This window comes from Cucumis melo, chromosome 5 (genome assembly GCF_025177605.1).
Source record: "Cucumis melo cultivar AY chromosome 5, USDA_Cmelo_AY_1.0, whole genome shotgun sequence".
In the NCBI taxonomy this organism is placed as follows: Eukaryota; Viridiplantae; Streptophyta; class Magnoliopsida; order Cucurbitales; family Cucurbitaceae; genus Cucumis; species Cucumis melo.
The window spans coordinates 30,288,852-30,316,086 of record NC_066861.1 but is presented as its reverse complement, the minus strand read 5'-3'; the positions used below and the strand labels follow the sequence as shown (position 1 = coordinate 30,316,086).

The 27,235-nt window shown below is 33.2% G+C and overlaps 2 protein-coding genes and 1 long non-coding RNA gene across 3 annotated transcripts in view; 1 reads left to right on the top strand and 2 right to left on the bottom strand.

Annotated features, from left to right (window-relative positions):
* LOC103499005 (uncharacterized) overlaps window positions 1–10,868 on the top strand; it is an 11,645-nt gene extending 777 nt beyond the window's left edge. Inside the window, exons 2-3 of the long non-coding RNA XR_539670.3 lie at window positions 1,196–1,302; window positions 9,575–10,868. This is a non-coding gene — a long non-coding RNA (uncharacterized LOC103499005). The remainder of the gene's footprint in view (window positions 1–1,195; window positions 1,303–9,574) is intronic.
* A 1,598-nt stretch (window positions 10,869–12,466) lies between these two features.
* LOC103498999 (pollen receptor-like kinase 3) lies at window positions 12,467–15,580 on the bottom strand. Its single transcript, XM_008461861.3, has 2 exons — window positions 13,734–15,580; window positions 12,467–13,479 (listed from the first exon to the last, which is right to left on the bottom strand). Exons 1-2 carry the CDS (start codon window positions 15,025–15,027, stop codon window positions 12,917–12,919), a joined length of 1,857 nt encoding a protein of 618 aa, XP_008460083.2. The 5' UTR covers window positions 15,028–15,580; the 3' UTR covers window positions 12,467–12,916.
* Window positions 15,581–18,763: 3,183 nt separating this feature from the next.
* On the bottom strand, window positions 18,764–27,034 carry LOC103498989 (oligouridylate-binding protein 1-like). The gene is made up of 12 exons (XM_008461849.3): window positions 26,719–27,034; window positions 25,379–25,440; window positions 24,963–25,065; window positions 24,556–24,632; window positions 24,423–24,484; window positions 24,233–24,320; window positions 24,008–24,083; window positions 23,834–23,864; window positions 21,719–21,838; window positions 20,071–20,156; window positions 19,553–19,726; window positions 18,764–19,342 (listed from the first exon to the last, which is right to left on the bottom strand). Exons 1-12 carry the CDS (start codon window positions 26,797–26,799, stop codon window positions 19,040–19,042), a joined length of 1,263 nt encoding a protein of 420 aa, XP_008460071.1. The 5' UTR covers window positions 26,800–27,034; the 3' UTR covers window positions 18,764–19,039.
* Between the last annotated feature and the right edge of the window lie 201 nt (window positions 27,035–27,235).

Here is a 27,235-nt window from a genome sequence, read left to right as displayed (position 1 = left end):
AATACGGTTAAACACGTAGGAATAGTTTGATTTTTTTTTAGACTTCCACAAATATCTCCACACTGCACATTCATATTGGAGTGGGACGGAGAGGCTTCCCGCTCAGCAAGTATACCCAATTTGTAGGCACTCTTCGCAGTGAATTTCCAGAAGAAGAGTATTTCCAATTCCACACATCCGTAGATGATGGTTCTAACAATCGGAATGATGCTAATTGTTAATTTAGTTGAACATACTTCTAAACGTAAATCTAAATTAATTTTCAATAAAACCTGGAAAACTTAACGAAGTTAGATTTATAAGAATGCAAAAAACAAACAAAAATGAACAAATGGTTAAGATTAAAGAAAAAAAAAACTAAGAGACACCTTATCACGGGATGAAACACATCCATATGAAAGGGAGAACATGTTTAAAAGATATTTTAGTTGTATCAAATGTCTATTCAGTCCTGAAAAATTGAAACTCTGTTACCGTCATAGATTCTAATAGGTTTTCAGTTGGCTTTGAGTTGAGAGTTTGTAATGGACTTTAGTGGTTAATGCTATTTGAGTTTGACATTAGTCTGAGATTGTTTAATTTTAGCTAGGTTTGTTGAATTTAGTTAAGTAGATGCTTTGAATATTTGTTTTTTTAATGGTATGGAATTTCAAATTGTTAAACAGGTGTTGTAAGATTGGTACTATTTATTTTGAGGTTGTTATGGTGCTAAAATCTATCTAAAGTTTTAGAGATAGTAGAGTTAGTTACTGATCAAGTTTTGGTAATGTCCCCTAAGTCAGTGTTAAGATTTTGCAGAACCACTATAATATATCTTGGTGGCTTTATCTTTTGCTTGGCTGAATTTGTTGCTACAAGTTTTCCTTGTGATTCTGGTGTTTGTGGGTTCAATTTTTACAATATACTACGAATTGGTGCTATAAGTAACTATTTTTTACCCCCCCCCCCCCTCTTATTTTTTTTCTTAATTTTTCTTGGATGCGGTAATTTTAATTTATTCTTCAGATTATTCTTATGTTGATTGCACTATAATTTTGCAGAAGGATTGATTGAATGCCACTTTGCTAATTTTGTGGAGAATGGTGTCAATTTTGTTTACCTCGTTGTCTTCTCTGTCCTTGCAAATATATTCTTGTACTACTTTTGAATTTTGAACTTTTAAGATATTGAAGAGACCTCTTGTTTTACTCTTCAGATTGGTGGCAAGTTGATGTTCCGACTTCAAAAACAAATCTCATTAGAAAATATAATGTTCTCGAGCAGTAGGAAATACTCAACAAATGCAAGAGTATTATAAACGAGGTGAACGCCACAATTTCTTTTGTTTAATGATTTTTTCTATCTTTATTTTTAAAAAATGAAATATAGAAAATCAGATTTTTTTTCTTCTACAGATCATAACCATGTACTATATACAAGACATAACTAGTTCTATTTACCTGTCAAACTTTAAAGACAAGTAAATTTGTCTTGAAAAGAGACTAATGCTCAAAACTTTTCATTGATATAATGAAAAGAGACTAATGCTCAAAATTACTAGTAAATGAAAATAATAAGAAAAAGAAAGGCAACGATAGATAAGCGACCACAACCCAATACAAAACAAAGATCGACCATGAAAAATAACACCTCCTAATACAGACAATAGGCTTACCAATTAGATTAAGTTTAATATAATGCATGCAGAGATTTGCCTTGGACAATTAAAGAATTTTGCATTAGTATGTGTCGTTGGCCGACTTCAAGTTTTCCATTGAAGAAATCTTGTCATTCTTTAGATGAAAGGAGCAAAGTGAATTAAGTGCTTAGTACATGTCGTAGACATGGACAAGGTAAGATAACATTTGGATTAAAGCGTGAATTTGGACTACAAGTTCTTTATTAAAGAAATCTTCTTAGTCTTTGGATAAATGATTAGCCAATTGGACAAAGTGTTGAGATAATCCACTAAGTGATTTGTCATGGACATGAAGGGAGGATAATAATAAACCACACAACTGAACTAGAAAAAGGACACATTGAGGACTATCAAGTAGAATAGTGTATGTAATGAGAAAGGAAGATAAGTTAGGATACACGAATTTTGGATCAAAGAGAGATTGGACTGCAAGTTTTTGATTAAAGAAACCTTTTCATTCTTTGGAAAAAAGATAAGCCAATTTGGTTAAGTGTTAATATATAATGCACGAAATGATTCGCTTTGGTCATGAATCTGGGGAAAGAAAATGGTTTATGGAAATAAAATGTAAAATAGGGTCATGGGGACCTATTAAATGGAAGAAACATAAGTTACAAACGAGAACTTTGGATTAAAGTGTGACATTGGACTTCAAGTTTTCGATTGAAAAACTCTTCATTTTTTAGATAAAGGATTAACAAAGTGGAGTAAGTGTGATTAAGCAATAGGTCATGGATATGGATATGGAAAGCTTACATTAGACTATGTAAGTTAAATGGGAAAAAAGCAAATGGAAGACTATTGGGTTGAATACACATATGTTGTGAGGAAGAAAGATGGATACAAGAATTTTGAATTAAAGGCTGAAATTAGCGAATTGGATTAAGTATTTGTATAAGAGATGAAACGATTTGTCTTGGACATGGATATGATCGGCTATACATATGAAATTGGAAAAAGACATAGAGTACTATTGATTGCACAAAAAAGAAGTTTTAGAATACAAGAGTTTTGGATTGAAGTGTGGCATTGGACATCAAGTTTTGGATTAAAGATCTCTTGCCATTTTTTAGGGAAAAGATTTCTCAAATTGGATTAAGTATTGAGATAGTGCACTAAGTGATTCGTCATGGAAATGGATATGGGAGGATAACAATACACCACACCACTGAACAAGGAAAAGGACACATGGAAGACTATCGAGTAGAACATGTAGGTTGACGTGTATGTAATGATAAATTATGATAAGTTAGGATACATGAAGTTTGGGAAAAGAGTGAGATTCAATTACAAGTTCTTATTACAGAAGTCTTTTCATTCCTTCAAAATAAAAATATTAACCAATTGGGTTTAGTGTTAATATAATGTATGAAATCAGTCTTTGTCATGGATATGAAAAAAAAAATCGATTATAAAAATGAAATTGAAAAAAGATGCGTGGCCCGACAACACGAGGATAATTTAGGATAAGAGAGTTTTGCATCAAAGTGTTTCATTGTGTGGACTTCAAGTTTTCGATGAAAGAACTCTTTTCATTGTTTGGAGAGGATCATCAAATTGAATTAGTGTACTACTAGTGAGATTAGTTAATTGGATTAAGTTTTTATTGAAATTGAAAAAAGACATGAAATACTATATACGACACAAAAAGAAAAGTTATGATATGAGAGTTTTGGCTTGAAGTGTGGCATTGGATATGAAAAAAAAGTTTGATTATACAAATGAAATTGAAAAACAACGCATGGCCTGACAACACGAGGAAAATTTAGGATAAGAGAGTTTTGCATTAAAGTGTTGCATTGTGTGGACTTCAAGTTTTCGATGAAAGAACTCTTTTCATTGTTTGGAAAGGATCATCAAATTGGATTAGTGCACTACTAGTGATATTAGTTAATTGGATTAAGTTTTTATTGAAATTGAAAAAAGACATTGAATACTATATACGACACAAAAAGAAAAGTTATGATATGAGAGTTTTGGATTGAAGTGTGGCATTGGACTCTTCATGTTTAAAATTAAATATATCTTGTCATTATTTGGAGAAATGATTATCAAATTTGATTAAGTGTTGAGACAATGTGCACTAAGAGATGGATTAGCCAATTGGATTTAGTTTTTATTTAAGGGATGACGCGATCTGCTGTTGACATAGATATAAGAAAAAACATTTGGCTATGCAAATGACATTAGGAAAAGACGTATGAAGGACTGTACACAGCATTAAAACAAAGTTTTGTATTGAATTAGTGCACTACTAGTGAGATTAGTTAATTGGATTAAGTTTTTATTTAAAATTGAAAAAAGACATGGAATACTATATACGACACAAAAAGAAAAGTTATGATATGAGTGTTTTGGCTTGAAGTGTGGCATTGGATATGAAAAAAAATTCGATTATACAAATGAAATTGAAAAAAGACGCATGGCCTGACAACACGAGGAAAATTTAGGATTAGAGAGTTTTGCATTAAAGTGTTGCATTGTGTGGACTTCAAGTTTTCGATGAAAGAACTCTTTTCATTGTTTGGAGAGGATCATCAAATTGGATTAGTGCACTACTAGTGATATTAGTTAATTGAATTAAGTTTTTATTGAAATTGAAAAAAGACATGGAATACTATATACGACACAAAAAGAAAAGTTATGATATGAGAGTTTTGGATTGAAGCGTGGCATTGGACTGTTCAAGTTTAAAATTAAATATATCTTGTCATTATTTGGAGAAATGATTATCAAATTTGATTAAGTGTTGAGACAATGTGCACTAAGAGAGGGATTAGCCAATTGGATTTAGTTTTTATTTAAGGGATGACGCGATCTGCTGTTGACATAGATATAAGGAAAAACATTTGGCTATGCAAATGACATTAGGAAAAGACGCATGAAGGACTGTACACAGCATTAAAACAAAGTTTTGTATTGAATTAGTGCACTACTAGTGAGATTAGTTAATTGGATTAAGTGTTTATTGAAATTGAAAAAAGACATGGAATACTATATACGACACAAAAAGAAAAGTTATGATATGAGAGTTTTGGATTGAAACGTGGCATTGGACTCTTCAAGTTTAAAATTAAATATATCTTGTCATTATTTGGAGGAAGGATTAACAAATTTGATTAAGTGTTGAGATAATGTGCACTAAGAGAGGGATTAGCCAATTGGATTTAGTTTTTATTTAAGGGATGACGCGATCTGCTGTTGACATAGATATAAGGAAAAACATTTGGCTATGCAAATGACATTAGGAAAAGACGCATGAAGGACTGTACACAGCATTAAAACAAAATTTAGAATATGGAAAAAGTTTTGTATTGAAGTTTCGTATTGGACTTTTAGTTTTGGATTAAATAACTTTTGTTATTGTTTGTAGAAAAGATTATCAAATTTGGATAAGTGGTTAGATAGTGCACTAAGAGTGACTTTAACTTATTGGATTAAGTTTTTTTTTAGCGGTGGAGGTGATTTTTCGTCGACATGGGATTTAGGAAAAAATGTTTGACTATACAAATAAAATTGGAAAAAGACATGGAGGACTATAGACAACGCAAAAAGAAAAGTTAGGATATGAGAGTCTTGGATTGAAGTGTGAAGCTATACTTCAAGTTTTAGATTAAAGAACTCTTGTCGTTGTTTAACGAAAGGATTATCAAATTAGATTGGAGTTGAGATGACGCACTATAAGAGTGACATTAGCTAATTGGATTAAGTTTTTATTTAAGAGATTGGGTGAGATTTGTCATAGACATAGTTATTGAAAAAAAAAAGTTGCTATACAAATGTAATTGGTAAAAGGACACATGGGGGACTATTAACGGCACAAAAAGAAAATTAAGGATATTCAAATTTTGCATTGATAAAGTGGCATTGGACTTTAAGTTTTAATCAATTGAAGGAACGATTATTATCATAAGAAAAAACAAGAGTCCTAAGAACCTTAAAAAGAAGAAGATTCCAAAGGAGCGGCAAGGAATAAGAGTGTCAAGTTAGTGCTCTAAGAGTCAGATTAATTAATTGGATTAAATTTTTATTTAAGAGATGAGGTGATTTTTCGTGGATATGGACATAGGAAAAAGACACATTGAGGACTATAGATAGCACAAAAAGAAAAGTTAGGCTATGAGAGTTTTGAATCGGAGTTTGGCATTGGACTTCAAATTTAGTATTAAATAACTCTCTGTCATTGTTTAAAGAAAACATTATTAAATTTGATTAAGTGTTGAGATATTGCACTAAGAATGATGTTAGCCTATTGGATCAAGTTTTTATTTGAGGGATGAAGTGATTTGTCGTAGGATGGATATGGGAAAAATGTTTGGCTGTGCAAATGAAATTGGAAAAAGACACGTGAAAGACTACTGACGTCATAGAAAGAACAGTTAGGATATGAGAGTTTTGAATTTAAGTGTGGAATTATACTTCAAGTTTTAGATTAGAAAACTCTCGTCATTGTTTGACGAAATGATTATCAAATTGGATTAGTGTTGAGATGGTGCACTATAAGAGTGACATTAACTAATTGGATTAAGTTTTTATTTAAAAGGCTAGATTATTTTCCATGGACTTGATTATTGAAAAACGAAAGTTGGTTATACAAATGTAATTAGTAAAAAGACATAGAGAAGGCTATAAACAACACAAAAAGATAAGAACCGTTATCGTGTTTTGGATTAAAAAACTCTTCCAGTAGTTTGGAGAAACAATTGTTAAATTGGATTTAGTGTTAAGATAGTGATTAAGAGTCAGATTAGCCAATTGGATTAAGTTTATCTTTATGGGATGAGGTGATTTCCCCTGGACATGTATAGGAAAAAACCGTTTGGCTATACAAATGAAATTTGAAAAAGACATATAAAGGTCTATAGACGACCTAGAAGGAAAAGTTAACACATGAGAGTTTAGGATGGAAGTGTGCCATTGGATTTCAAGTTCTAGATTAAAGAATTTTTGCCATTGTTTGGAGAAAGAGTTACCAAATTGGATTAAGTATTAAGATAGTGCACTAAGATTGAGATTAGTCAACTGGATTAAGTTTTTATTTAAAGAATGGTGATTTGCCATTGAAATGGATATGGTAATAAAAACATTTGGCAGTACAAATGGAATTAGAATCAGACACATGAAGGATTATAAAATACACAAAAAAAAAAAAGTTAGGAATGTGAGAGTTTTGGATTGAAGTATGGCATTAGACTTCAAGTTTTGGATTAAAGAACTCTTGTCGTTCTTTGGAGAAAGGATTATTAACTTGGATTAAATGTCAAGATAGTGCACTAAGAGTCAGACTAGCTAATTAGATTAAGTTTTATTTAAGGGATGAGTTGATTTGTCATGGTCATGGATATAGGAAAATAAGTTTAGCTATACAAATGAAATTGAGAAAAGAGACATAGAGGACTGAAAGCAAAATAAAAAAAAGTTAGCACATCAAGTGTTAGATTGAAGTGCGGCATTGGACTACATGTTTAGGATTAAATAATTCTTGTCATTGTTTGAAGAAAGGATTATCAAATTGGATAAAACTTTAAGATAGTGCACTAAGAGTGTGATTAGCCAATTGGTTTAAGTTTTTATTTAAGGAATGAGGTGATTTGTCGTGGATATGGATATAAGAAAGGAAGTTACGCTTTACAAACTAAATTGGAAAAAGACACATGAAGGACTATATACGATACAAAAAGAAAAACTAGGATATAAAAGTTTTAGCATTGAAGTGTGACATTGTAATTCAAGTTTAGGATTAAATAACTATTGTCATTGTTTAGAGAAATGATTATTAAATTATGTGATGAGATGGAGAACTAAGAGTGAGACTAGCCAAATCAATGAAGTTTTTATTTAAAGGATGAGGTGATTTTCAATGAACATGTGATGAGATGGAAATCTAAGAGTGAGATTAGCCAAATTGACGAAGTTTTTATTTGAAGGATGTGATTGGAAAAAAAATTGGCTATACAAATGAAATTGTATAAAACTACTATAACATATCTTGGTGTCTTTATCTTTTGCTTGGCTGAATTTGTTGCTACAAGTTTTCCTTGTGTTTCTAGTGTTTGGAGGGTTCAATTTTTACAATATACTATGAATTGGTGCTATAAGTAACAATATATCTCCTCCCCCCCCCCCCCCCATTTTTTTCCTTAATTTTTCTTGGATGCGGTAATTTTGTTTACCTAGTTGTCTTCTGTGTGCCGGCATATATATTCTTGTTCTACATCTGAATTTTGAATGTTTAAGGTATTGAAGGGACTAGTTGGCAATGCCAAAGTATGAATTTTCAAGGCTTCTATGGGCATATATTGCGTTGCTACTAGCAGATTATCAAATTGCTGCTTCAACCCTCACTAGTGAAGGTTTCAGATCTCTGCACACGTTTAATGATCTACCTTGACTTTCTCCATGAGTATTTTCTCTGCTTATCTTACCCATTATTTTAACATGTAGTTGAACTAGTTTTGTAAAGGGAGGGAGAAAGAAAAAAGGTTTACTTGCTTGATACTATGTATGTTAGTATTCACTCGTGTCGCCATGTTGATATCTTCAAGGGGTATGGTGTGGATATGGTGTAAATCAACTGGTCAGTTTTTACTTCTTTGCTTTTTTAAAAATGTCGGTAGTTTAGATGATTCCTAGGTTTTCTTTTAAGCACGTCTCTATGACGTTCTTTTATGGGAAGAAACCATAAAGAAACCTAAAACTTCAAGAACAAAAATTAAGCATTCCCATTATGGGAAATGTCTAAACTTGAATTGAGACCCCCCCAAATAATTTGGAACACCAAATACTCTAATGAGCTAATTTGAAATGTTCGAATCTATTCAATGCAAAGTTCTGTTTCAAGTCTATTCTATGAAATTGTTCATAAAACACTTCGTGATGCATTCTATCTAAGGAGTTTGGTATGTACAATATTTCCAAGTTAAATCTAAATTGGTGTGCCTTCATATCAGCAGCCTAACCAGGGTTTGGTGTTAATTGGTCTCTTATTTCCCTTATTATGTCAATTAACAAATTGGACATTTTGTGTATTTGGGATTATCTCCTTTGATTTTCATGCATTCTTATTTATATTGTAAAAGTCGTTTCTTTGGTTTATGTTTTCATTTATTTCCTACTTTGTACTGATATGATGAGGGTACTATGGAATGTCAACCTAGTTGAAATGTTCAGGTGCACCCATCGATCCCTAAGTTCTATTGCTTACCGTATAATTCTCTTATACTTTAAGCTTTTGTCTTATTATTATTAATAATAAAATAGACTTTTTGCCTTTTCCAAAAGAAAAAAAAAAGTTTTGTTTCCTTTTTTTTCATATTATTAGTTTACGGTTTAAATAGAAATACAAATCCTAAAGTTCAAGGGTATAAATTGGAATTTTTCCTATTATTATTTTTAAATATTAATATGTTGGCTATGATTGTAAGAGTAGAAGATGGAACAAAGAATAGCAAATAAATATAATTTCTAGAATAAAACACAAATTGTTATCGAAATGGCTAATTTTAATTTATTGTTAGTGTCAAATGAAGTCTTTACTTCATTATTATACTTTTTTTGAACGTTGAATGTTGAATGAGGAATTTCTTTTGTGAAAGAATTCAGGGAGCAAAGTAAATCACTTAGTCAAATGGGCAGTTACCCAAACCAAAGCATATGGTGGTCGCGGTATTGGAGGCCTGAAATTCAAGAATTTGGCCCTTCCAGCTCAATGGAGGTGGAGACTTAAACGAAGAGAACTCTTTATGGAGCCAAGTAGTAAAAAGTATCTATGGAAAAAGCTTATTAAGGTGGCACAAGAGTTACTTGCAATTTTCGTAGTCCTTGGATTACCTTCAAAATTGGTAATGGCAGAAAATTTTCATTCGGGCTGCTCCTTGGGTGGATAAAATTGTGCAGCTGTCAGAGCCTTTCTCCCCACGTTGTCCACTTTGTTTTGCAGATTCAGAAGACCTTCGGCATTTGTTCTTCAATTGTTATGCTGAAAATTGTTGGCAAAACTTGTCTGAATGCCTCAACCTTTGTTGGTCTTTTGGTTATGGTTTCAAGGACAATGTTCTGTAGGTCTTTTGGTTATGGTTTCAAGGACAATGTTCTGTAGCTGCTGATCGGTCCTAAGTTAAAAGAAAAGCCAAGGTTGATTTGGGCTAATGTAGGAAAAGCATTGCTAACAAAACTGTGGTTTGAAAAAGCTTCCCTTTGGACGATTCGTTTTGAGATAGCTCGGCTTAATATCCTTTCTCGTGGTGTTCCTCCCTATCCAAAGCCTTTGAATATTACTTCATCCAAGACATTAGTCTTAATTGGAAGGCTTTCATCTTCCCTCCATCGTGGTCCTTTTTCGTTTTTGTTTAGTATTTTTGCTGGTTGTATTTTGTTATTTTGTCCTTGTTTTAGTTTCAAGATACTGTACTATTTGAGTTTGGCTTTGTGCTAGTTCTTAGCAGTTTTTAGGAACCTTGTTCTTTATTTATTGGAGATGATGAGAGTGCTAATGGGGTGTTGCTTAGTTAAGATGTTTGGGTGCACTAAATGATCTTTCTGCTTTAGATTTGTCTCTTCATTATACCATTATTCACTGTGTATTGTCTCATTCATCATCTCCATGAAGTGGCTAGTTTCGTTTTGCAAAAAAAAATTATTCTATTGTTTTACATGTGCTAATTCTTTCTGTTTTTCTATTCCTCTTCAGTGCATTAGTTGAAAGATTTAGTAAAGCAAACAGAGGAGAGATGTGAAAGAGGAAGCTACTAAAGATTTGAATGCCCTGTGGTCTCGTGTTGATCCTATGAGGCATGATCTAGAGCAAAGGCAAAGAAATATTGAAGTCGCCTTCATGGAAGGTTTCTTCTTCAGTCCAAGCTTTTAAAATGAATCCAGTCTAGTATTCTCAAGCAGTAAGATATACTCAACAAATGCGAGAGTATATAAAAGAGGTGAAAACCACCGTTTCATTTGTTTAATGATTGTCCATCTTTATTTTTATTGTTGAAAAATGAAATACAGAAAATCAGATTTTTTTTTCTTTATTCTTTTGTTTAAAAGAACAGTGTATTGTTTAGGAAATAGTTCTTAAGAATAAGTTATATAAAAGAGTTGTCAAACATATTTGTTTTCTAATAACTGAAAATAATGAATAGTAAATGAGAAATGATGACAGAATGTAATTCTATGGCCCTTCTTTCCTTTTATATTTGCGGAGTTGAATGTGGAGTTAAATGGGTGTGTATAATAATTGCAGTGTCACCGGTATACAAATTTATTTGGGGGCATTGATGAAAGAGCCCAAAGTATATGTTGCAAAACTTCAACCTACATGGTTCATACACAATAAATGACTTTTCTTCGGAAATTGCACTCTATGGCCCAAAATGGAAGTCCCGTGGTCTTTTTACTGTAATCCTAGCAATAATTAGAGCTCATTTACAATTCCCAATAAAAACCAAAACCGGAGATGCGAAACCCGAAACCGCTAAACCCATACAACCCTAGAAAACCCCAAACCTTAAACTCTAAAGAGGTCTATAGCAGAGGGGAAAAAAACTATGGGAATGACTATTTTGGATACCACAATAAAAATTGAGTTTGGGTTTCATTTTTCAACTTGTTTAGGAAAAAAAAGAAACTTGCACATTCCTCCCAATGAGACCACTCACTAGTTAGATGTCAATTTTCTTGATTTTTTGAAACATGAAAAATTTTTGTAATTTTTTGTAGGCTACAGTATTGGTTATTTTTCAAACTTTTTGGGTGTCCCCTTAGGATCATTAGAAGCAGCAACCGCGACCAATAACTCATTCTCTTGTGCCCTAGACCTTGCCAAAGACAACATTCCACACTTATCTACTAAGAATCTCAAACCTAAAGACATTTATAGCAAAAAAAAAACCATTGGAAGACTAGTTTGGATACCAAAATAAGAACTGAGTTTAGGGTTTTACTGTCGAACTTTTTTGAAAAACTTTAACATTACTCCAAATGAGGCCATTTACTAGTTAGATGTCAATTTTCTAATTTTTTAAAACTGGCCAAAATTTGGTCATTTTTTGCTGGCTATAACATTGGCATTTTTCAAATGTTTTGGGTGCCCTTTAATCGACTACTAAGAAGTATCAATCACGACTCATAGCTCAATCCCCTGTGTCAAAGACCTTGCTTAAAATACGATCCTACACATATTAGCTAAGAATATACTATCTAAAGACGGGAAAATAAATAGTTGGAAGACTATTCTGAACACCAAAATAAAAATTGAGCCTTGGGGTTCATGTTGAACTTTTTGAAAAAAAAAACTAAATCCTTTCAAGGCTTTATGAAACTGGTAACAATCTATTCATTTTTTTGCTGGCTATAACATTGGCCATTTTTTGAACGTTTTGGATGTCACCTTAATCCACTATTAAGAAACACTGATCTTGTCCCTTGATTTATTTTTCTATGTCGTAGACCATGCTAAAGATACATTTCCATACTTATTCAACCCATAATCCCATAGCTAAAGAGTTGTTGACCAAAACATATAAAAAAAACTGTTAGAAGAGTAGTTTGGATCCTAAGAATATATATATAAAAAAAAACTATATCATCAATTTTTTTGGGAAAAAACTTTTAAGTGAGACCAATTATTAGTTATGTAAATTTTACGGCAAAAAATTGGGCTGTAGGCTAACTTTAAATAAAATAAAAAATTTGAGGAAATCCTGAAGAACTGCAAAATCACACAAGTGAAAGATTTCTATAAAGGTTGAAGAAACGAATAAAGAGAGAGATTAAAAAAAGAAAAAAAAAAACTAATCAACAAATCCCAACCCCCAGGTGTTGTAAATTCCATTTACATGCAAAAGAATACAAAAGTGAAGTTGATGCATATACAGAGATGATGTTACACAATAACTAACAGGCGGAGCCATTGCAATGTGAAGTCCCGGGCGGATCCGATCCGAGATCTGATCTGGTGGCGTGTTTTCGGTAGGGGATTGAAACGCTCACAAACCTCTCCTCCTACCCTCCTGCTCCATTGCTTCTCTACTTTAATTAATTTAATTACACACAAATTTCAATCAAACTGTCCATTTATCTCTACTACCGCATTAGTTGTTTTTTTGTTTTGTTTTGGTTTTACCTCCTTAGTGTTTTGTTGTCGTTGGTTTTTTGTTTGTCTTTTTTTTTTTTTACTTAAGAAAAGGAAAAAAAGAAAAGGTATTTGCAGATTAAAAATCAATGAATATTCCTGTCCCTGACTCATATCTCTTCTATTCTCCTAATGGCTTCCCTCATTTCTGGCCGTTGCTGAGGATTGTTATGGGTGCAATCTGCACCTATTGTGAGGAGGTTGACCATGCGATCAAGTGCATCAGTGTCGTTTGCAATCTCAGGATCGATGAGTTCAGCCTCCCTCTTCTCAGAAACGGCGGAGGAGACCCATTGCACCACATCGGTGCCACCCTTGCCATTTGTAAGATATTGAGAAGGAAATTTACTGGTCATGATTTCAAGAATGATAATGCCAAGACAATAAACATCAGACTTGGGAGAGACTTCTTGGTATTGGGCGTACTCAGGGGATCTGTATGCGAACATTGCTTGTGTCGCATTGTTGGGATTGATAAGGGGATGGAAGGCGTAGTCGCTCAGAAGTGGCTCATAGTTGTCGCATAGAAGAACGTTGCTAGATTTCAGATTCCCATGCGGCAGATCATAGGTTGCAAATTCTGAATGTAGGAACCCCAATCCCCTTGCGATCCCCTGCACGATCCTTAATCGGGTGGCCCAGTTGAGGTCCGCATGGCAGGCTCCACGGTCACCTGATGGATTATATTTTTATATAAATTTATTGATTTTAATTTAACTAGTAGTACAGAGACACATATAAAAAAACTTGGGTGTATTTTTAGATCACCTATTTCATAAGTTTTTCATCTCTCCACCCATAAAAATAAATATTTACTATATCAGACTATTTGGTAAAATTTTTATTTTGAGAAAAATGAGGAGCATATGAGATAGGGTGTATGCACCTCATCATTGCCATATATATATTCCTATCTAGTGTACTTACCATGCAACACATACAAGAGGCTTCCCTTTGGAATGTATTCTGACACCAACAGTTTCTCCTCTCTCCTGTAATGATAGGCCAAAGGCGTTAATATGTTGTGATGGCGCAGTCTTCCAAGACGCCTCATCTCTGCATCGAACCCATCCTTCCCTAGTTTGTTCATCTCTCTCATTCTCTTTACCACCACCGACAGCCCGTTGGACATGACCGCCTTGTATGCGGAGCCCAAGCCCCCATTCCCTAGAACCTCTGCTGCTGCCTTCATCAAATCCGCCAACCCAAATATACCTTTGTCTTCATTGACCACCACGAGATCGCTCATCCCCGCCTTCCCCTGTTGTGAGCCTCTCTTGGAGTCCCCACCTCCTTTTCTACTCGACTGCTTGTCGTGGCCAGAACTCGGGACGTGCACCTCCACCACCTCCTCCATCCGCTCCCTCCCCAGCACGCTGAACTCATCCTCTCTCCTCTTGGAGGCGCTCAGGAATATGAACACCATCAGAAATACAGTCACGGCTATCAAGGATGCCACAACCAACTTAGAAACGTTACCTTGAGATTCCCCAGGAGGTGAAGAAGAGGGCTTCTGATCTTCAGGAATCCGGGCCCCGCAAGATTTGGGGAGTGGGTTCCCGCAGAGGCCTTCGTTTCCAGCAAATGCCTTCGCGTCGAATTTGGAGAGGATGTCCGGTATTTGACCCTCGAGCTTGTTGTTGGAGAGATCAAGGGAGGTTATGATGGAGGCGTGTTTGAGGTGGGGGATGGGCCCCGAGAATTGGTTGCTCTCAAGGTGGAGTTCGATCAAATGAGAGAGTTGTGCCAGAGAGTGTGGAATGTTTCCGGAGAAGTTGTTGGAGGAGAGCCACACCTTTTTTAGGGAGGTAAGAGAGGAAAAGAAATCGCTTGGGATAGCCCCGGAGAAGTGGTTCCCAGTGAGGAGGAGGGACTTGAGAACGCCAATTTTGTTGAATTCCGGAATGGGGCCGGAGAATTTGTTGTTGACGAAGCTAATGGTTCGAAGACCACGAAGCTGGAGGAGAGCTTCCACGTCGATCTTGCCTGACAGTTGAAGGTCGGAGAGATGTAGGCCCGTGATGACGCCCCTATTACAGATGATGCCAGTCCATTGAGCCGAGCAGGGTACTGAGTCTGGGTTCCAGGAATTCAAGGATTCAGAATGAGTAAATGATTCCTTCAGCTTCAGCAGAGCCTCGTTCTCGGACAAGGGACAACACAAAGGTAGGCCACCACCCCCCACAAGGATGATCAAGAACACAATTCGAACAGCGCCCATTGCAGAGCCAAAAGGGAAAATGGAAAATACCTCTGGATACAAACCAGCCGCTGTTCGAAGAATTGTGTGGTTGTCTGCGATTGTGTTGGGTAAACCTTTTTTTTCGTCTCATTCTTGGCATTTCCAAAATACATCCTTCTCCATAATTACACCACATACTAAGAATAGGAGTGATCCACAGTTGTCTTGAATTTTTCACCCAAATTTGGTTACACCCGACCCATATACCTCACACAATTCTACATTACTTTCGTCTCATCTTTTTAATTATTTTAAATTAACGTTTTACCAGTTTGAGTAACCGAAATTTTACTTCATCAAAATTCATTAATAACTTAAGTTCCGATATAATTTATTTTTTAAAAAAAGTTGGCAAATACGGAATTACAAATTCAAATATAATTATTCTTAAAATAAAAGAAAGTGCCACAAACTTTAGTCAAATTATAAACTGCGATAAATATGTAAAAAAATATTCAAAGCAGTGAGTTTTTTTCTCTGCATGGAGATCAGATATCTAAACATACACACACACACACACACACAAAAAAAAAAAAAAAAAAAAAAAAAAAAAAAAAAAACTCTATTCGAGTACCATCGAAAGAAATGAGAAAAGAATGTGAACGAAGTAGAGGTAACAACCTTCTGCCTTTTAAAAATAGCCAATACTAGCCTTTAAAAAAATGAACAAAATTTGGTCGGTGTCAAAAATTCGTAATTAATTTGTAGATGGGCTCACTTGTAGAAATGTTAAAGTTCTTTCTTGAAATTTTTTTAAATGATTTAGAAAAAAAAGATATGAAATTCATTTATTATATTTAGTAAGATTTTATGTTTTTTTAGTATCTTTTAACGTTCCATTAATATTTAATTTAAGAGGTCTTTTGAAAAATATAAAAAAGTGGCAAAATATTTATAGAACAATTTCAAAAACAGAAAAAGCTCGTAACCTAAAATACCAAAAATGCTCAGTCAACCACGTCGTCAATAACTCGTGCGTTTAGATATGACTACAATTTATACGCAATCGTTTAGATATGACTTATGCGATCGATATAGCTACAATTTATACACGATCGTTTAGATATGACTACAAGGTTTAAATTTGGTTATCGTTTAGATTTGGGGACTCAAATCTAAATGATCTTTTTTTTTTAATTTGGTACACGATTTTTTTAATTCTTTTAGTATACCATCGTTAGATTTCTTTACACCATCGTTTACATTGACTACTCCAATCCAAATTATTTTTTTCAAGATTCTTTATTTACTTTTTTTACACGATTGTTTTTTTTTTTAAATGATCGTTTAAATTTGGCTATTCAATCTAAATGATTTTGTTCAAGATTCTTTATACACAATCTTTTTTTTTTTTATGCGATCATTTACATTTGGCTACTCCTATCAAGATTCTTTATACACGATTTTTTAGATTTTGAAAAAAGAAAAAGAAGAAAGATATAGAAAAAAAAAGTAGAAAGACGATGGAAAAGCCAAAAAAAGGAAGAGGAAAAGAAGAAAAACGATGTAAATAAATAATTAAAAAATAAGAAAGATAGATGGAAAGAAATTGTAAAAAAAAAAATAAAAAAAGAAGAAATACGAAATCGTAAGAGGAAGACGATGAAAGAAATGGGAGAATGAAGACGAATTCCAAAGAGAAAGATGGAAGGGAAAAGTTAGAATATTTAAAAAATAACTAATTTTATGGACTTTGTTATAAATAGTTTGGTGTTTTATTACATTTTCAAGTTTCCCTTAATTTAATTGATTTTTTAAAATAGATAGAAAATATTACTTAATTATGTTATAGTAATTTATAACTTCTGTAAATATTGTAATAAACAATATACAATTACTTTTGTATTTAATGTTAGGAAATCATGTAGATATGCTTTTAATATGGAACAAATCTTAGATAATAGTGTATTTATTTATTTTTATAAATTAATCGTTTTCAATTTTATAATCAACTCAAATTTCACATATTTTCTAGTGCAGACAATCATTTTATTTTTCTCCACTCACTTTTTTCGTCTCATTCGAGCGATTCTGATTATTCGATATTTCTATCTCCTTCAAGCAATTTTGGTAGTAATACAGTAAACTACAATCATGTTCTTACATAGAAAAAAACATACAATCATGTTCTTATGTAATACAGTAAACTAAATATTCTGTAATACTACGATCATGTTTTTTTACGGTTTTTTATATTTTTTTTTACGTAAAATGGTAAAGTGATTCCGTAATACTAGTAAAACAGTAAACTACATATTCTTACTGCATATTATATATCTTTCAGTCATATTCTTAATTTTAATTTTTTGTTCATCATATATACATATATATAATATTATATACTATATACTATTCAAATTTATATAATTTTCAGTCCGTTTCATAAACAATATATACATTTATATAATATTATATAATATATACCATTCAATTTTTATATAATTTTCAGTAGATTTTGTGAATAATATATACATTTATATAATATTGTATACTATATATCATTCAATGTTTAGGTCATGTTCTTAAAAATATTTTTGTTTCATTACGACATATTTCGATCATCTTGTACAAAACATTTACACGTAAATGTTCCATGAACAATATATACTATTATATACCACAAAATAATCCATGTATGTTATGTGATTTATTAGATACATACCATATATATAATAAGACATATGTAGTGACATATAGTTCCATGAACAATATATACTATTATATACCACTGTATAATTAAGCATTAAGCATATAGTTTACGGTATATATCATATACCATTAAGCATTAAGTATCACATACATAATATATAACTAAGCAGCAGACACATTATTTCATATATGTTACAATATATATTAAATATCATTAAACATTAAACATCATATACAAAATATATCTTTAAGCAGCATACACAAAATATATTATATATTACACAGTATATATTAAATATCATTAGCAATATCTTTTCCTAATTGTATTGATATAAATTTGTAATATAAAATTTGTTACAAAATTAAAATAAAATGTAAAATATGTACGCATACATGGATATATAATGATTTATTTAAATCAAAAAACAGTTTCAGTGATGGTAATATTTTACAAATTAACTTCTATTACCTTTAAAAATGTCCAAAATTTTGCTAGTAGGCAAGAAGCGACGGAAGTTCGTAGCTCACTTGTATTTGTGCTCACTGCTCACTTTTAGGAATGTTGGGAGTTTTTCTCGAAAAAAATTTAATATCGAACTCCCATACTCAGTTTTTAATTTTTTATCTAAATTATTATTCAATGGTTTCTTGATTTGTTTAGGTACTACATCTCTTTAATTTAGAAATTTTGGTCTCAAAGTCTGGGTTCATATACCTGGAAAGATCTCTAGCATAGGAATGAGTTATAGATCCCGAAGGGTGCTCCTTAAAGATGGACCGAGGTACAGACCAAAACTGACAAAAAATGGCAAGTACTATACCCTCCAAAAATGACCAAAATTTGCTATAATCCAAATACTTAAGCCTATAATCCCCAAAGGAAAAGGTAAAAGAAATTAAAGAAAAAATAGATAAACAGATATTTTAACATCTTTATAAATATTTTAAAACAATCTGGTATTTAGCTCAGGATTTGCGATTTGCCTCCACTTACAAGGATCGGAAAAAATCTTATACATATCAAGTCAAATAACTAATCCTTCCCAAAAAATTTAAAACTAAAAAATTGAAGAAAAATAAGTCCATCTAGATTCAAGGCTTGGAACTTATTTCCAGACGTCTCACCATATATTTTTTTTCTTGCAGGATACTACAAACTAAACCATTACAAGTAAACAAATTAAAATCACTCTGCAACACCTTCTCCCCCGGGCTAACCACTACATTGGCAAACGCAGCAAGTTCAAGATCGTACTTGGGTCACAATCCCCAAAACATGTAACACTATTTTTTTAGTTCCACAATGAACTAAAAGCATCATACACTACAGCAGTTCAAATACCTAGTAATACATGAGCTGTTGGGTGGTTGCAATATTTTGGAACCCACCATCATATATAGTTTGACTTGTGCCCGCACCACCCATCCCAATTCCCATCCCCATTCCCATGGCTGCCTGCTTGAGGGCATGCTGAGCCGCCTGTGGATGCATTAGCGCTTGTGCCGCACCCATTTTGCTAAATGCCATTTGCCGTTCATAGGAAGCAAGATCGGCTGCAGACAGACCTGGCATGTGTCCCACATTCGGTGGAGGAAGAGGGGTAGAATTTGTCCCTGGCGGGGTTGGCTTGCTACCCCATGAACACTACAGCATTTGATTACAAAAAGATTTCAGTGAATAAACGAAAATCCAAGTCCGCAAAATAATTTCTCAATGAACCCACATTTACTAAACCCATAAGATTCAGTTAAGTCTCTTCCACGCGACCCTAAATTGTCCACCCAGAGTAACCCAGTTGAAATACATATTGGCACTGGGAACTAAATCAACATTTATCTAGAAAAAAGGTTGCACCTTAATTGGTTTGCCACAGACAACTCTAGCATTGCCTGTTTGGATGGCTAAAGCTGCTTCAGCATGAGTGCTATATCTCACAAACCCAAAACCTTTATCCCGTTGTACCCTAACATCTTCAATTGTCCCGGCACCAAGGGCATGAAAATAACGGTGGAGATCAACTGAAGTAACCTGCAAAGTATAAACAAAGAAAATGATGCAATCCTAAAAGAATCAAGCTATAATATGACAAACTTGACACACTTTTAAAACAAGTTTTAGTCATGAAAAGGAAGGATTGCTTGTCCAACACATTATGTGTGTGTGTGAGAGATCATATATGATTAAAATGAAAGAATATAAAGATCCGACAAAAAGCACAAACTTTCTTAGATACATTTTAGAAACCCATCCCCGTTCATGCTTATGCCTTTAGAGATGGCAGAGCCCTCCAGTTGCAGGTTCACTCAAGTTAGCTGTTTCAACAACTACTATGCATATTAGCTACTATAATATCATCAAAAGAGTTTCCTTGCCTCAGGAGCAAGATTTCCCACATAGACGGTTGTGTATTGAGGATTGTTCTCAGGTGCGTCCTCATTGGATTTCTCCTGACCACCATCTGCAAAGACAGACATGACAATGTTGTGAAAGTAAAACTAATAAGGGAAAAATATAAATGTCTAATCAGAGGGCAGCAGTTGGCAGAGAACGGTTATAAAGAGAACAGAAAGCTCAAGTAAAAACATTCACCGATGGCTATTCCGGATAAAATAACTACATTAGAGATCAATAAGGAAAAAAGAAAAAAAAAAAAGATAACCAACATGACCGTATAATATGAACCAAGTTGTCCTCGTGTTACCTCAAGAGCCAAGAAGCTAAAAATTATCGCAAACAAATAGAGATGTACTCGATTAAGAGGATTCGAGCACAAATATCCAATAAGCTCTGGTTTCAGTCGATGCTACAAGATGAAATCAATTGAAGTATTCAATCTTAATTCGTGTTTATCTCTTTTAAAAAAATTGTAAACCATACCTTGTTTTCTATATTTTTGCTATTGGACGCCTGTATGTTTTCATTGGGTTTTTAGTATTTTGAATTAGGGGTAGAATGAACTTTTTAAATCCCTTTAGTCAAGTAGGAAGCGTTTTAAGTGAAGAAAGAGGAACGCAATACTTAATTTTTGGTGTTTGAGTTTTAGAGTTTTCTTAGAAAGAAAATTTCCCGGTAGATGGAGTCTCATTGTCATCTTTTGTAAATCTTGAACTAAGTCTGAGAATTTTGCTTGTAGAGTGATCAAACTCGAAATAAAGGTAATTTTAGATTAATGTCAAATTGATTAGGGGTCTTAGAATTTGATACTAGGAGTTCAACAATTGGGTTCCTAATTTTCAAATCCTATAGTTTTCATATCACCATAGCTCAATGGTAAACACATCCCTACTTCCTGTAAGAGGTCGTAAACTCAATTCTCCAACCCCTAAAAGGACTACATGTGTTGAACTGTCTAAAAATTTAACCAGAAATTTTAATCAATTTTGAACCATTCAAAATCATCACATTCAAAATTAGAGATCAGAACCAAATACATTGGTCATTAAGATATTCACAATGTAATTAAAATTTGGGGATGGTTAAAACTCATAGGTTAAAATTGTTTAACCTGGGATAACAAAATTTAGAGACACAAACTCAAGCTTATGAAATCCTTCCCCTCTACTATATTTGCCAACTCTTTTTAAAAAGAAATATGAACCTATTAAAGAATAATTATGTCTAAGCAGATTTTGGAATGATTATTAAATATAAATGAGCAAGATGCAGACCTCAAGGTTAATACATCCAGAAACATATGCCTCTCATTAAACAAGACTCAGCAAAAATGTAGGTTTAGTTATAAACACGTTGGCCACAGTTCTAATAACACTTGCCGAATATAAATATAGTAGGAGAACAGGCAAGAAACAGGTCTTTGGTCAAGAGTTTAAGATAGATCAACATGGAGACCCTCAGGCCTAGACAACCAAGAAGAAAGTGCTCTCTGTGCAACAGCCAAAAACTATAATGCGAGTAGAAACCTTGAAAGATTTGCAAACATCGATATAAGAGTTTAAATCGGTAAATAAAGGAAGAATAATAAAGCTGAAAATCTCAGTCAAATATCGTTCAATGAAATACCTGAAGTTCCAGATGTAAGCTCTACAACACTTCTGGAATCTGAACTCTGTTTGTCATCGCCAGAATTCGCACCTTTTGTGGCCCAATTACACCTAATCTGTCGACTCCCAAGCCACTTTCCTTTATCGTCAAAACAGAAATAGAAAAATAATAATAATAAGTAGAACAGTTTCTGATAAAAAGAAACAACTAGTCCCAAAAAGTGAGCATGAAGAAATGATCTTCATGACTCTTTTAACATAAAAGTACACAATGATGAAATCCAGTTAATAAAATAACTTGGAACCTGATATGCATAGTTTATTACACAAGTGTGACCTAAAAGAACTGTCATAACCTTTTTAACTAATTTTGATATGAAACAAAGGAATCAAGCCTGGACTTCAAGATCTCTACCCAACGTTCAATCTTATCTGTTTCCCATTTCTCACCGCATTGCTTAAATGTAATGGCTCAAGATAAGATACTATTTGTCAGAACGCTAAAGGTCCGTTTGATAATATTCTCGTTTTTTGTTTTTTTGTTTCTATTTCTCATTTTTTAATTAATAGACTTATTTGATGACTGTTCTCATTGTTTCTAAATTTTAAGGAATGTTTCTTCAACATGGGACAAATTTGAGCTTAACAGTTTCTCCCTATTCCTTTTCTATTTTATCTTATATCCTCTCAATAATAGTTTCAAAAGAACCGTTCAGCTCAGTGGCACGCCCGCGTGTGTAGCATTCCTTCTCTGATGTGTTTTTTTTTTCTTTTTTATTCCTCTTCTTGCCTTTTCAATAATCTTCTTTTATTTTTCTCTAATGATTCTTTACTTTTTTTTTCTTTTAGTTAACTTCTTGTGTTTTTTTATAACTATCTTTTCCTTCTTTTAATTATTTTTTTCTTTTCTTTTTCTAAATAGTTAATTTTTCTTTTTCTTTTTCTTTTTCCTCTCTTTTTCAAAATATATTTCTTTTGACAGTATTTATACATTTGGTTAACTTTTAATTTCTCAATATTTAGATACATATTATTTAAATTTTATTCTTAAATAAATTTTAATTTTAAATTTTAAATCTTGCAAAACACATGTTTATATATAATTTTAGTTTGGGTATTTCAAGTATACAGCATACTGAACCAGCATATTTACAAAATATAGCGAAAATTCAGATTTTATCAATATAGACACAAATACTTATAACAACTGATTGACTTCTATCAAGTTTCAACAATTTCACCATTTACAATAATTTCCCTTATAATTTTTATTTTTAGTATTTGAAACAATTTAGAATTTTACAATAACATTCATTTCTATTTGCTTAAATATTTTACGACCCAGAAATTTAAAATTTGTTTGAATGGACTTACAAAAATATGTTTTTCAAAAATCATTTTCATTTAAGTACTTTTGATAAGAAATGTTTAAAATAAAAATACTTATATGTTGTTTCACAACTCTTTCTTAAAAGTGTTGTTATATACACGTTTATTGGTTTGTTATATACTGAAAATGATATTATTAATATCAAATTATTCATTGTTTGAGTGGTCACCGTTAGAATTCATGGGAGTGGTTGCCAGAGGTGGTGGCTGGAGTTGGCCACCAGTGGTAGTGATTGGAGGTGGCCAATGACGAAGGTTAAAGGTGGTGGCCAGAGTTGGGCGGTTGAGCAACAATCAGTTATGGTCAAGGGTGGTAGTCGGTAGCAGGAAAAAAAAAGAAAGAAAAAAGAAGAAAGTTAAAGAAAAAAAAATGAGAAACACTTGTTTCTTCTTTTTCTTTTCTCAATAAATAGAAATAGTTATAATAAACATTCACGTTTCTAGTTCTTAAAAAAAAAGAAAAGAAAGAAAGAAAAAAGAAGAAAGTTAAAGAAAGAAAAAAGAAGAAAGTTAAAGAAAGAAAAAAGAAGAAACACTTGTTTCTTCTTTTCCTTTTCTCAATAAATAGAAATAGTTATAATAAACATTCACGTTTCTAGTTTTTAAAAATAAGAAAAAAAACATGGAACAGGAAACAAAAAATGGAAAATGAGAAACAGAAAACAAGAACATTATCAAATGGGCCCTAAATGGTTAAAAGAAAATACGACATAAGATTTCCAAACAAGAGAGAGTGTAGGCATACCATTTATGTCATTAATTGCACTTTGAGCATCCTGGAAATAGAATAATTAACTATCAACAGGAGTACAACTATGATCTGAAGAAAGCAAATGCAAGACTTCCTATATTGGTAGGAAAAGGGTGGTGTTCAGGAAGGGTGAAAACGTCATATTGCAATTTGTAACAATTCCAAAACCTGCTCATTCCGAAAAGCAACAAAACCATAACCCCTCGAACGTCCAGTTTTCTGGTCCCACATAACCCGTGCATCCCTGAAGTATTTGAGAAAGATAAGTTAGAGATGCTAGAACAAGTTGTTCTCAGTTGTATAGCATTGAGTTGCGATTTACCATATCTAAACCATTTAAACATAAGCCAAATGGACAGACTAATAAACAAAAGATTAGAAAGACAAACTTACGAACAACTGGGGTAAACAGAAAAGCATGCAAACAATGTAGCATCTGTAACCTCAGGGCTGAGATCACCAACAAATATATTAAAATGACCTGGAAAAATCACCATATAAAAATATCAGCAGCCGCAAACCCCAAACTCATCATCATCAGAAACATAATCAAAGGAAAAAATAAACAATCTAAGCATACAACCAGATGTATCTTCCCTCTGACTACTTGCATATGCCCAATTAACTTTTATAGGCTGTCCAAACCTGTGCGAAATTGTATTGAAACGTAAGATTCGGTTAATGTCAATGAAAATGCAAGAAAGAACTCCACTTACAAGTTTCTTCCATTGAGAGAAATAATAGAAACTGCAGCCGATCTGCGATCGAAGTAATCCACAAAACCATAGGATGACTGCATACAAAAAGAATAATAATAAATAAAAGAAAACAAACCCTTAACATAAGATCAGCAACTTGGCACCTATTTATATAGCAAAAAAGTAATAGTTGTGTACAACCTATAGAAAAAATCCTACTCAAGTAACGTTGTATTAAGATAACAAAAAGCACGTTCAAAGAGGACCCTGATCTGTAATAACACTGGATTATTTTTAATAATTCCATCAGCTAGCTACTGAAGGAAGAAATATTCCTCAAAATATAATAGCCATTAATCGATGATAGTTATTATCATAATGGAAAGAATCAGATAGCAACAGATCAAAGTCTAATAAAGCCATACCTTCTCCTTCCTGATGAGCTTACACCCTTCTATGGGTCCAATACTTGAAAAAACTTCTTGAAGTAGAGGCTCGGTGACTTGGGGATGAATGTTTCCAACATACCTATATTTTTCCCAAAAGTTTAAGATTGATGGATTAATAAGAACAAGAAATGACAGAAATGTTAACAGTCAGTACTCGGTGTACTTATGAAAAAACATACAAACCAGAACGATATCAGTTTTAGCAAACGATGAACATGATATGAAATGTCAATGGAAACCAATCAACAAATGCGAAACCAATGAGTAACCCCATAGCTAAGGCAAGAAAGGTTCAAGTTAATCCAAATCAAGACTCCATCTTACTATGCACAAGTTACAAAACTATACGAAAAAATAGAAAAAGGAAAATAGAATATCTATTTAACACTCACACACTGCGGCATGTACTTGAATCAAAGCCAGGAGGCAGGTTTCCACTCAAGATAGGCTCTATCTGCAAAATGAAAAAGTAAAAACAAGGAAATGGGGAGAACAGATCTTCCTAAAAAAACATATCTACACTCCTCACCCGAATTCCTGCCACGTGTGGAAAAGATTAAGTAAAAATAGAGGCACCGATAGACTCGAACGAACTGGCAATGGGTATTGTTAAAAGTCCAGGGGGAAAAAGATTCCAATTGACTCATGTTCTTCAGCAATAAATCTTCAAGGACTTGTCACGAAAGCCCATGTAAAGAACAAGAAGAATATGATACTGATACATTAGCGACCATGTTTCTGAGGCTTACTTAGGTAACAAAGACAACAGGTAAAGAATATCTGGACGGCTCCTACGACTAGCATGATCATTTGCAACAATTTGTGCAAGAAGAAAACTCGAAAAGCAAGGATGCGAATGTGGTTAATTGATTGTCATCTACTCATTAGTCATTAGCATGCAAATTTATCATGTATGTTATGTCCATGTCCACAGTCAAAGTGAAAAATAGGAGGGAAAAGAAAAGGACTAACTCATAGAAAGCATGAAAACGGCACATGGTTTTCAAATTTAATAAAAGACAACGCACACTGGGTTCATGTACATGTGCTTCTCTCATTTAGAAAGGAATATAGTCTCTGAACTATCAAGTATGATTTTCAACCTAAATCCTAACTGTTGTTTTTGTGCCACGATAACTTTAAAACCCAAAGCCACGTGTTTCCTTATTTTCCAGCTACTCCGGAGTTTTGGTTATCTCATTTTAGGCGCTTAACCTTGATAGGAAGTCTAGAGCTTCTCAATGGCCATGTTTCTAAGCACCGAAGCTCTGGCTTGAAAGTTGTTTTCGCAACACTGGGAAGAGGTCATATGAAATACTATTCAACACAATACATCTTGGTATAGCTCCTTGTGAAAGTGTTTTCTTCTCGTCGGCTTGATAATAATTTATTTATGCCAGTTAGAGGAATCCTTCCGAATCCCCGTCTCCTTTCCAAGTTTTAATTCATTAATTCATTCTGAGTTCTCCTTTCTAAGATTGATATTTTATCACATATTGAGGTTTTGGTTCTCTAATCTCATATTTCCTGTTTCCATTTAGAACAATTGGCAAAAAAAGAAAATATAGCATTATGGATAAAAGGAGCCCCTATTTCAAGAAAAAAGCTGGGAAGAGAAAGATCCAACCTCGAGTAGTAAAAACAGAGGAATAAAGGATCGATCAGATGAGGATACATATCTTGCAACTAAATCTAACGCAAATACACGCGCACACACAAGAGAAGTAGAAACCTGAGGAGCAGCGAGGAGGCCAGGATGGGGATACAGAGACTGCTGCATCATTGCCTGCTGTCTAAGCCTCTGATACTGCATCTTCCACGAATAGTGAGATTGAGATGGAGGATAAGAAGATCTTGAATTGGGGGCTCTAGAACAAAGCAAAAGAAAGAAACAAAACAAATATACAAAAACAAAGAGGGAAGAGGAAAGAGGGGGAAAGAATAATAAAAGAAAGAAAGAAAAAAGGAAAAAAAAAAAAAAAAAAAACCCTCGAAGGGAGGGAGCAGAGAGAGGAAAGACGAGCGCAACTCAGAGCCTCAGACAATTAGATTTTCGAGTAAATGAGAGCAGATCTGCTCACATCCTTTTATATATAGCCACTTATGACTATATCCAAGAGAAGAGGAAAGAATTAGGGAACTTATTGTTTAAAACAATATTAAAATAGAAATTGTTTTTAACAGACAAAATTGGACAAAATCAAAATATCCATAACCATAGCAAAATATCACAATAAATACAAATTTAT